At 51.5% G+C, this 11,442-nt stretch overlaps 1 protein-coding gene across 2 annotated transcripts in view; it reads left to right on the top strand.

The window, feature by feature from the left end:
* Positions 1-4,384: 4,384 nt before the first annotated feature.
* MYO1D (myosin ID) overlaps positions 4,385-11,442 on the top strand; it is a 164,872-nt gene continuing 157,814 nt past the window's right edge. For both annotated transcript variants that reach the window (XM_059830403.1, XM_059830404.1), the window contains exon 1: positions 4,385-4,479. In XM_059830403.1, coding sequence (XP_059686386.1) covers positions 4,385-4,479 — 95 coding nt within the window. The remainder of the gene's footprint in view (positions 4,480-11,442) is intronic.

Here is an 11,442-nt window from a genome sequence, read left to right as displayed (position 1 = left end):
GCCCCCACAGAGGTACAGCAGCTGAGCTGCTTTGGCCTCGGGTGTATTCACACCGGGTCACATTTTGGGTCTCCAGAGCCCAGGTGAGCTATAGGTTTTCAGGCAGGAAGAGACAATGTTGGTAACATCTGCTCTCCCGACCTGCCCTGGCCAGGAACCTCCCCTGGTGATGTCTACGAGCAGCTCCTCTGCCCCAGCTTTCCTTCAGAGAGCTGGCAACGCCTCCAGGCTCAGTTTTACTTCTAGGCAGGAGCGATCATCTGCACAGCTACTGGAGGGTTAAAAAGTTAGACAGCAGTGCTGCAGAAGAACGGCTCCGTGTGTCACCATCACGCTGACTATGGTCTTCGAGAGACCAGAAGCTCTTCAGCAGCAGCCAGGGCTCCTGATGCATCAGTAAAGCAGAAGAGAAGAGAGAGCAAGTGCTTTGGGCTGTCTGCAGTAAGTGAGCGTTCAGCTCCGTTTTTCCTCGCTGTAACACAAGAGAAACACCCTGACAGGGGCTGATGAACCCTCCTCCTCCTCCATTGAGCTTTTGGGGCAGATTGAATAGACCTTGACCAGGAATGCTGTAGGAAAATCAGCATTGCCTGAGGCTGAGGGACAGCCTGGGTGTTTTCTCAAGGTCATCTGCAGCTCTTACTTCTACAAGAGCTGGGACTCTCCTATAGGAGTTGACCCCAGATCCATGAATTGGAGCCAAATTGGACTCAACCAAAAGAGTCAGGGCTGTTGGAACAAGGGTTGGGGCAAGCCGAGGCCCCTCACGGCACGGGGATGACGATGAGGTGGTGCATCACGTGCAACAGAGGCAGCAGTTGGGGCATCAAAACTCCACCTCCTCCTGGGCAGCAGCTCCTGAACCCTCAGTCCTTGGGCAGCACTCGCTCCCTGAAGGCCACCGTTATCCTGATATTTACTACGGAAACAGCCAAAGGCCATTGGTAGGTGACAGTCCGTTGTGCTGCGCAGCTCTAGATACACACAGGAGAACAGAGGGAGCAAACAGGAGCAGCTTGGGGACACAGACACAGCTACCATCAGCCACAACCACGAGCTGCTTTACACCAGTGACACCCGCTACTGTGTCTGCCACTGCACGGTCCAGCAAGTCCCCCAAACACCGATGGTGGCCCACCAGCCCGGGCAGCCGCAGGTGGTGGCTCAGGGGCAGGCAGAGCTGCCACCACCTCCCACTGGAAACCCACCGAAGAGGCATTTCACAGCCCTCAGCTCATGCCAGCATCACAAGATGACGAGGGCCAGATCCCTCTGGAAGGATCCATCCCTTTTCCAGCCTCCCGCCCATGCTCCTGGGAAGAGCAGCTCAACAGCTGGAAAGGCTGATGCAGGGAGGGTGTTCCAGTACCACCAGGAGCTGGTGGCACTTAGCTGGGGCTGAGAACACCCTCGTGGGAAGGCGGGTGGCTGGGCACTGCCTGGCACCCCAACCACCCCCCATGGCTGGATTTGACGCTGTGGGTGGAGGGCTGGAGAACCTGGAGGCATCCCTGTGCGCAGGGGGGGACCGGCACGTCAAAGGGCTCCGGGGAGAGCCTGGAAACAAGTCCCTCAGTGCCACCACCTAACACAGCATCGCCGGGGATGCTGCTGCTCTCCAAACTTGACATTTCCCCAGGACTTGGAATAACGGCCACCTTTCCTCCTCTCCCCTTTCTTGGCCAAATCTGGTGCAAAGAGGGGTCCAGCTGCCCAGCAGCCCCCCGGGAGCCTGGGCTGTCAGACCACAGAGGCTTCTCTGGCCAGGCAGCACCCTTTGGATCTCCGGGGACCGTTCGCCCGCCAGCAGAGCTGCTCCACAAATATTTATCAAGGCAGATGTGTGCCAGCACCCTCCCTCCCGCACCCCTTCTCGGGGCACACGGGTAACCAGACCCAGGGTGGTCCAAGCCCACCTGCTGCTCTCGGTGCCAGCCCAGGTAGGAAGCTCCGTTAAACAATGCTAATAAATACTTTATTTACCAAAACTACATTAAAACACTCTTAAGACTGTCCTGTTTCGCTGGGTCCCTTCAGTAGCGGCTCACAGCTTGAGGATCCCGGAGGAGGCTTGGAGAGCTCCCGCAGCAGCACCAGCTTCACGGCCAGCAGGACCTCACGGTGGCTGAGGTGGCTTCTTCTGCCGCAGCGGGACAGCCGGACGGCCTCCAGCGCCACGTCCCCGAGCAGCCGGGGGCTGCCCAGGCAGGCGAGGGTGACAGCCGCCAAGCAGGAGGCTCCGGGGGACCACGTCTGTGGAGAGAGCAACCAACGGAGCACCCGCACAGCCATCAGCGGGGCAGCACGGCTCGGGGAGCTGCCTGCAGGCACGGGTCAGGCAGAACCCCTCCAGCCCCATCCACACCATCATTATAAGTTAAAAACTTCCAGATTCAGCTAACGCACGAGCATCCAGGCTTGGATACGTGGATGAGCAAGCTGAGCTTGGAAAGCAGGTGGTTGCACCCATCCCCAGGTGGGACATACCTGGTTTCGGAGCTTGTGGATGTGGGTGCAATAAGCCACCTTCTTCTTCTGCCTGCAGGGACGGAGGCAGAGGAGGCTCTGCCAGGCACGCCCGGCCGCTGCCTTCTTCCTCGGGAGGGCAGGAGGACCAGGCTCCATCGCTGCTGCCCGCACACGGCGCTGCTTTGACACGCGCTCGCCGCAGCCCCGACGCCTCTGCTGAGGGAGAGCGGAGCACCCAGCAGCAAGGTGCTGCCTGCGCACCCAGCACCTCCACCTCACCCTGAAGGGCAGTTGCAGGCATTTCATTAGCATCACGCAAATTAGACACTGGCAATAACACAAAAAATATCCAGCACGTCGGGATAAAACAAGACCAGAAACCATCCCCCCATGGAGCCAAATACACCCAAAAAGCAAAGGTACTTTGGGGTATTTTTCTCCCCAGCTCACCTTCAGGAGCCACGCCAGCCCCGTCCTCCCCTGGGAGCAGGCAGGGAACCAGGAACCACTGCCTATAACCAGGGGGGGTCATTGCTTTCAGCTGGGGGCTGCGGCCCTCCGGGACCCACCGGGCTGCGGGGATGGGGAGAGGGACGGGGACAAGGACAGGGACGGGGACAAGGACAAGGATGGGGACAAGGACAGGGATGCCCACACCACCTTGCACTGGCACCCCCCCAGCTCCTACCCCCAAACCAGCAATTCTTGCCCAAAACGCTCTTTCGCGTGAGGCTGTGCCTGCTCCCAGGTTCCCCCTGCCCTTGTTGCCCTAATTAGTATCATTAACCTAATTAGCCCCAGGCGGCTGGTTCTGGGTGGTACTGGCCCCCGCTGCCCCTGTCACCTTGGCTCAGGGCACCCGGGTGTTCCTCTGGGATTTGTGGTGTGGTTTTATTCTGCGTTTACTTGGGGGGTTTCTGGGGGTTCTGTAAGCACCAGAGTGAACAGGGTCTGGGAGGGCACCCAGGGGTGCTGGGAGCAGGATTTGGCCCTGCATGGTGGTGCCCTGGGATGGGGTTCTGCTGGGTGCAGGATCTGGCCCCGCACTTTGGGGTCTTGGGGTGGGGGGTCCCCTGGGTGCAGGATCTGGCCCCACACTTTGGGGTCTTGGGGTGGGGGGTACCCTGGGTGCAGGATCTGGCCCCGCACTTCGGGGTCTTGGGGTGCGGGGTCCCTGGTGCAGGATCTGGCCCTGCACTTCAGGGTCTTGGGGTGGGGGGTCCCCTGGGTGCAGGATCTGGCCCTGCACTTCAGGGTCTTGGGGTGAGGGTGTCCCCTGGGTGCAGGATCTGGCCCCGCACTTTGGGGTCTTGGGGTGGGGGGGTCCCCTGGGTGCAGGATCTGGCCCCGCACTTTGGGGTCTTGGGGTGGGGGGTCCCTGGTGCAGGATCTGGCCCCACACTTTGGGGTCTTGGGGTGGGGGGTCCCCTGGGTGCAGGATCTGGCCCCGCACTTTGGGGTCTTGGGGTGGGGGGTCCCTGGTGCAGGATCTGGCCCCGCACTTTGGGGTCTTGGGGTGGGGGGTCCCCTGGGTGCAGGATCTGGCTCCGCACTTTGGGGTCTTGGGGTGGGGGGGTCCCCTGGGTGCTGGATGCGGCCCCCCGCGCCCCCCCCCCTTTACTGGTGGGGTTCGCCCAGGTGCAGTACGCGCCTCCCTCCGGCAGAGGGCGCTCTTGCTCCCTCCAGCGCTGGGCGAGGGGCGGGGCCGGGGGCGGTGTGGGGGCTGTGTCCTCTCCGCGGGCCAGCAGGGGGCGCCGCCCGGTGCCCGCCTCGCGCCCGGCGGGCCCCGCCTCACCTGCGGTGAGGCGGGGCCGCCGGGCGCGAGGCGGGCACCCCCCCCTCACACCCCCCCCCCCCCCCCCCCCGCCCCGGGGAGCGGCGGGGCAGCGCGAGCCCGCCCGTCACCGTCGCCGCCATGGCGGAGCAGGAGAGCTTGGAGTTCGGCAAGGCGGACTTCGTGCTGATGGACGCCGTCACCATGCCCGAGTTCATGGCTAACCTCCGCCTGCGGTGAGCGCTGGAGTGGGGGGGGGGGGAGCGGCGGGGGAACGGGCCGGTGCGAGGAGCGGGAAGGGCGGTGGACCCCCCCCCCCCCCCCCCCCCCCGTCGCCTCAGGGTGTGTGAGGGGTTGTAAGGCCTCGTCCTCCCGCTTCCCCCCCCCCCCCCCCCCGCCTCAGTTCGGCTGCCGCGTGTGGGGAGGGGGTGTCCTGCGCCGGTTTAGTGAGCTGAACCGGCCCCGCGCTGAGGGAGGTGCGGCGCGGAGCGGCCCCCCCCCCGCCTGCCCTGCCCTGCCCTGCCGCCTCTGAGGCGTCTGAGCAAATCCAGCGGGAATGAGGGGGAACTTCTCTCAAACCGGGAGAGTTAGGAGAGCCAAGCGAGCAGCAGGGTGCCCGGGGTGCGGGGGGGGAGCACCCAGCCCTGCCTTTGGGTGCCTGGGGGCTTTCTGTCACCCCTTTGGAAAGCCTCCCTCGTCAGCTCGCGGACCTCATCCCCTTCAGCCTCCGCCTCACACGCCTCCCCTCTAACAGGTATCTCGCCTATGCTGACATGTGTGCAGAGTTGGGATGGACAAAAAAAAGCAATAAAAGTCACCAAGTCCAAGGTTGTTACAGCCGTTCACCGGTGCGGACTCGTTGCGTTAACGTTTCGTGATCTTTATGGTTTTATTTCCCTTCTAGACGCAGCGGGTGTCGGGCTGCTGTGCGTTTTCATCCCTGTTTCCTCTTTGAAGTACAACTAAATCCTGAGCAGCACTGATAGAGAGGACAGCCGGTGGGGACCCTAAGTCTGCGGCTGTCTTTCACTTTCCGTTATAAAAGATGCATGTGAGCTCCTCCTGATAAACTCTTATGCCCCTGCTTGTGCAAGGATTTGATGATTACCAAAGGGAAGCCTTTGGGATAAAAATGTGACTTACTGGCTGTCTCCCCCGCCCAGTTTTGCTCGGGCTTTACTGACTGTTCCTCTCCTGTCACTTGCCAGTCTGGAGATGGTTGAAAGCAATAACTTGTCCGGCCCGTGCAGTTGTTGGACGCACCTGAGAGTGGCTTTGGCCATAGCCAAGGGCAGAGAGGTGGGCTAAGCTTCCTCAGCTGGCATAAAACTACTGAGGAAGGAGAAAATTAAGTTCTTTCAGGCAATTGTGATGTCTCCTGTGGATGAAATCTCTCGATTTTGAGATCTGGCTGCATCAGCCGCTGAGTGCTCAGGAATCTTTGTGCTACACAATACTGGGGTATACCTGTCTTCTGTGGTGCTGCAAGGTCAGGGCTCAAATCCTGGCACCGTGAGATATAATAACAACCAGCATATTTTATATTATTTTTTATCTTATACTTTGGATTTCTATTTGGGTAGGAAGGGCATTTGTGTTTAAATACGATGAAGAACGTAATATGAACAGTTGAGCTTTGAACATGAGGAAATGTCAGATTTAAATAAATTTTGTGGTGCCTCCAAAAGCTTAAATTTGTTTCTCATTTGTGCATGCCATGACACTCTTAATTGTATTACAAAGGACTTAGAAACAAAGTCATTGTAATTAGCAGGAGAACTTGCATGTAACAGTTTGTTCTTGGGGTTTTTATTCTTTGGTTAATGTGTACTAGAAGTCTTACTGAAGTATCAGAAACGGATTGTTAGATAACTTAAAAATCAACGTAGCGTGTTGGTTGCGTTTAGGAACCAAATTAATTAATTGAGAGGTGCCTTGCACTGGTAGACTTTGCTAATTTTGTATGAAAGAGGATGAGTAGAAGCTGACAATTCTGGATCCTTACAATTGATAGGTGGTTTGATTTATTTCTTTTCTGTCCTGTTGTGTGCTGATCCTGCCTCAGGATGTTGTCTGGACATCCCTGCTGCATCTAATACACCATCAGGTGTCCCTTCAACTCCAATGCCTTGGTCACTGATACTCAAAACCCAGCTTTTCCTTGTGACACCAATTCAAACTCTGGTTTCTTTTGCACGAGAACACGTGCATTACCTTGGCCGTGATCTGCAGTTTGCAGGCAGAGTTCTGCCTGCACTTCAAGGTTGTCTTGTGTCTGTGCTGTGGGCAGAATAATATTTTGTTAAAAAAAATCAATACTGTTAATTTTTCTAACCTTGGTGCTGTCATCCCCTGACTTTAGGTTTGTCTGCGCTGGGACCTTTGGGAAAGCTAATCTGAATTTACTAAAAGTGTGGCGTTTCAGTAAAATTGCTAACTCCGCTAAGCCCTGTTTGACGCTGCTGGTAGAGCTATGGCCCTGGCCTGCTGACCCAGCTTCGCTGCTGGTGTTATTACAGTTCTCAAGCAACATTAGAGGCGGTAGTTAGCTCTTGCTGCTGATACATTTTAAATTGTGTCAGACCCAAATTACACCCGAGATTCTGACCTGTTCAAGGGTTGATTATGTCACGTTGCATTTTGTCACGTTGCGTAGATGGCACGAGTCACCATTGTGCTCATCATGCACAGAACAGAATGGAGAAATTGTGGCTTCTCCGTCATTAACTTAAAGTGGCGGGTTTGTTCGCTTTACACTCCGATGGGCTCCACCCTGTTCCATAAATCCAGCTTTCTGCCAGAGCTATTTTTGTTCGGGGTCACTGGCTGACCTGAGACGGGTTGTGCTGGATTTAGTTCCCAAGTGAGCCCAGATGTGGGTGGAATTGAAATCATACCAGTTTCGGTGCATGCAAGGATACTTCCCCAAGGATGTCTCTAGTGGGAAAAAGAGAAATGGTGAAGTTGCACTTTTTATTACTTGAATATTTGAATTTAGCGGTGTTGACGTGGGCTGGATTAGCATGGCTGATCTGCTTGTCGATGTGCGTACCCGCCTGGATAGGTCGATGGATGCAATGTGAATTTACTACCTCATTTCCCAATCCCTACGCTTCCATGCCCTGTTGTTTCTAGGTTCGTGTAGTGATTCAGCAAGGATATCATAGTGTATTTTTTTCATGGCCATTTTATGTGGACACTCAGGCGGTCACTGTGTGTTACACATTAATTGTAGATAAAAGTCATCTGGTCCCTGAATTCCTTAGTTCTGAGTGGGCTTCGTACCAGCGTCTGGTTGTGATTCTTAGTCATCAGAATAATTAAAAAAAAAAAAAAAGGCAGGAGTATTGGAACAGTTCGTGTGAACTCGGTAGCTAGCCTTGTTTCTTCATAGAAAACCTCCAAAGCTTTAACAGATAATTGTTCCTTAAGTGCTCGTAAGTATGAATTATTATAAAGAGCCGTATTTGAGCAGTTTGCGCTTCAGCAGATAGTCTGGCATTCCCTTTAATCAGTTCCCTGTTGATCTTTGTGGGCAGGTCGATTGCTGCAGTAGTAGTTGGCATTTCAATTCCTATCAGAGGACGTAAGGCTAATTGAAAGACTCCTTAAAACAGGGGATCTTTCTAAAGTCAAACAGCTCTCAGGTCCTCTCTCTGGCTTTCAAGGGCTAGTATTTAGCTGTACTCCGAGTGTTAAGGGAGAACATACTGCTCTGGGCTTGTTGAAGCACTTCCATTTCAGTGGGTGGTTTTGACTTAACGTGACTGTGACTATTCCACAGCAGGTGGAGCGAGACCGTGCTTGCAGAAAGGGAGCAGCGGTCTTGCACGACCTGCTAACGTTTTACAGAAATTGTGGTGTAGATGAAACTTACGGTGTGAACTTTTGAGTAAGAGAAACACAAAACTGTACATCACCTCATTTTTCACCACGCCATAATGAAAATTTCAAGTGCTAAAAGTTATCCTTTTGAATTTACTTCCTGGTAAGGAAGAGGGCAAGAAGGTTATTTTTCACACGTATGAAATATTCTGGTTTATATGTGATTTCTTGTATTATCCTGCAAAGACCACTCATAATACTATCCTGTATAACTAGCATTTATCTTGATAAACAAATCAAAACTCGGAGCTTTAAAAATGGTATCTACAGCATGCAAAGCAGTAGTTTGATTTCTTGAATTATCTGTTCTGTCGTCTTAGTGATAACTTCAGGAGTACCTTCAGCCTAGCTTCTCCTCACAAGGTCTCGAATGCTTTGTAGGAGAGTAAGAAGTGGTCCCCGCCATGCCGGGCAGTGAGATGATGTGGGGGCCCGACTGTGGATAAACCCAACGCCTCTCAATCAACTGTAAGTGGAAAGCCACATTGAAATGCAGGAAGAAAGACTATTATATATTGCAGCGGCAGGGTAGTGGTTGGGGTAGTCCCATATGAGCTGTGTGCTCAAGGTCTTTCCGTTCTCTCAGCTAATTTGTGAGCAGGTGCTATTTGACTCATCTTTTCCTGATTTCTAGCAAGTTGCTCATTTTCGTAAGCATTGTGCAAATCCTCTCCTGGGAACATAATAGATCTTTGTCGCGGTTATTAAAGAATTCAAGGATGCATGAAAGGAAGACTGTGAAAGCACATGGTAAGGTGTAATGATCGTAAAATGAATTTTGGGTTGTTTTCCTCTTTTCTTAACTAGTTCCAGCATGAAACCCAATGTGGAAGGCTGTACTTGCCGCTCAGATAGTTCCCGGTCATCCCAGCCTGCCTGAGCCTGAGGATGTGGTGCGAAGAACTACGGTTTAATAGTCCTTATAGTTGTCTCCCTGCACACATTGTGTTTTCTGACCTCTTAAAGCAACACTAAATAAAAACACAGCTCTGCATTTAGTTAAAAATATGCAAAAGTGTTTTTTCTACTGTTTCTCAATGATGTCTTACAGTGCAAACCCCAGCATTTTCAAAGCTATCCTACATTATGGCAGCAGTTCTAAATTCATATTTATTGCCGATACTTTTGAAAGACTGGTAACATTTGTTATGATTAATAATAATTTGGGTATCAAGAATCTGTAAAGAAAATCTGTTTCTCCTCTGAGAACTTGCTGTAAGTGTTTGCTGCTGAGGCAAGTGTTTGCTCTGCAGGCAAGGGTGAGGCGTAGGCTGTACTGTGAAAAAGTTGTAGCAAACTGGAACAGGGAATTGGGCTTTGAATGCTGAAGAGGGATATCTTGAAGGGATTTTCTTGAGACAGCTGTGTGTAGGCTATACCTTTCAGGCCTCTCTCTCAAAAAAAAAAAAGACATCATCTTCTTCCGGATGATGTAGTGGGTTGAGTCCATAGCATCTGTCAGTCTTAAAAATGATCTGGTTTGTGTTTTGGATGACTGGTGTGAATAGCTGTTAGCCTCTCAGGTTTACAGCACACCCCTGGGGAGGCAGTTTTGGATACAAGATGCTGAAGATGGTGCCGAAAATTACAGACTTCATAATTGCTTGAGTGACCTGAAAAGAAGCTATAATGCAGTTGTTAGCAGCCCCTTTCAGCAGGTGATATTAATGGGCTTTTTTTGTGTGTGTAAATACTCAGATGTTCACTCATCTTGCAGTTCTGAGAGGTTAACCTCTTGTTCTGCAATTTAGTGTCTTCTAGATCTGGAGACTGGATTATTTTTCTTTTATCAGGTCTGGTGAAACACGCACAATTTCGGGGCTTGACCAAGCACTTTAATTTGTTCCCGTCTTCAGAGGATCAGAGTCCCCATAAATACACTAGGAATGATTCTTTCTCAGCAGGGATGTGGATCATTGATAGCATTTGATTCTTCATCTGTATAGCACCCTTTCTGCTCTTCCATTGACTTGATCTTACTTAGTCTGGGAGCGGAAGGCTGCTGTCTATATTGTATTGATGTTTTTACATTGGCTTTCTTATCTTTGAAGCACCATCTTAAACATTCATATTTTTGGTTGAAGTTGTGGTGGGAGAGGTTTGGCTTCTCGCTAAGTAGTAAAGTATCTTTAATCCTGGCAGAGGAAATACGATGTGAATGCTTGGTTTCATTCGTGCTTTTGGTAATGAAATAGTCATGCTTAATAAACAAGCTTTTCATGCCTTTAAGCCATTTTAATTTCCTCATTTTAAATAGATATGAATATTTGAATTGTTCATGTGGTGTTGAGTTAAAAAGCTGTTGGGAAGAGTCTGCCTTCTTCCCGGAGAGGGGTGCCTGCACCGCGGATGCTGCAGGACGCTCCTCACTGCTGCTCGGACAATCAGCAGTTAAGTCTCGTCAGCTCTTCTTGGCTTCTTCAGAATTGCTCGGCTTGCAGAGAGCTGTCTTGTGTCAGAATTTGGAATGAATGGAATGAAAATTCCCCTTAGTCCATCAAAATTTGACTTACGAGCTTGGACAGGGTCCAGCTTGATCTTCGTAGATTGAAAAGGCCATCGATCTCACTTAAAAAGCAAATCCTAACTAGACAAGTAGCAAAAGGGAGGATCAAGGCCAGCTTTCTGATTTCTGCAGGGACTTACCGTTCAGCTTGTGGAAACTGATAGCTGTCACAGGTGGGCTCTGTGTTTCCTGGCGGCGTACGTATGAACGAAGCATTGAGTGAGATGATGTCCCACGTGGAATTTGTTTTGCCTCCATGTGTGCTGAATTTATATAGTTTCACTGAACCTTCTTTTGCACATCTGTCCTCCCCTGACTTATGAATACCTTCTTTTCTCAGAGTGAAATTTTACAGTGGTCTTTTTATAGCAGTGTGGGTGAGGTAGTGTTCAATAATTTTAACACATGGGTGTTGAATAATACACAAGGTCAGATTTATGAATGAGATTAGTCTTTCAGGATACCTTACAGTTTTAAATTCTTATGCTGGTAATGCTGCGCACCAGACCTGCTGGTCCTGGCTTGCCAGCTGACGCTGAGCTGCGTTTATGGTACTTGTCAGAGCACAGATAAGCAAATTTAACAGCTAGCTAGCAGCAAGCTGGGGAGGGACATTCATGTCGCATGGTGTCAGTTGTGAAGAAAAAGCCCTACAGAGTCAGTTTTGTAACCAGAACTATTTTGAACTAGCTCAATAGGAGACACTCCTTATTGCATTATTTTTAAATAAATTATTTTTTTGCTATTTACACAAAGGATATCTACTAAAAGGCAGCTGGTAATTTAGGAATTCCTCAGCAGCCTTTTT

This window comes from Gavia stellata, chromosome 28 (assembly GCF_030936135.1).
Source record: "Gavia stellata isolate bGavSte3 chromosome 28, bGavSte3.hap2, whole genome shotgun sequence".
Taxonomy (NCBI): domain Eukaryota; kingdom Metazoa; phylum Chordata; class Aves; order Gaviiformes; family Gaviidae; genus Gavia; species Gavia stellata.
The sequence above is the reverse complement of the archived record's forward strand: the minus strand, read 5'-3'. Positions and strand labels throughout refer to the sequence as shown.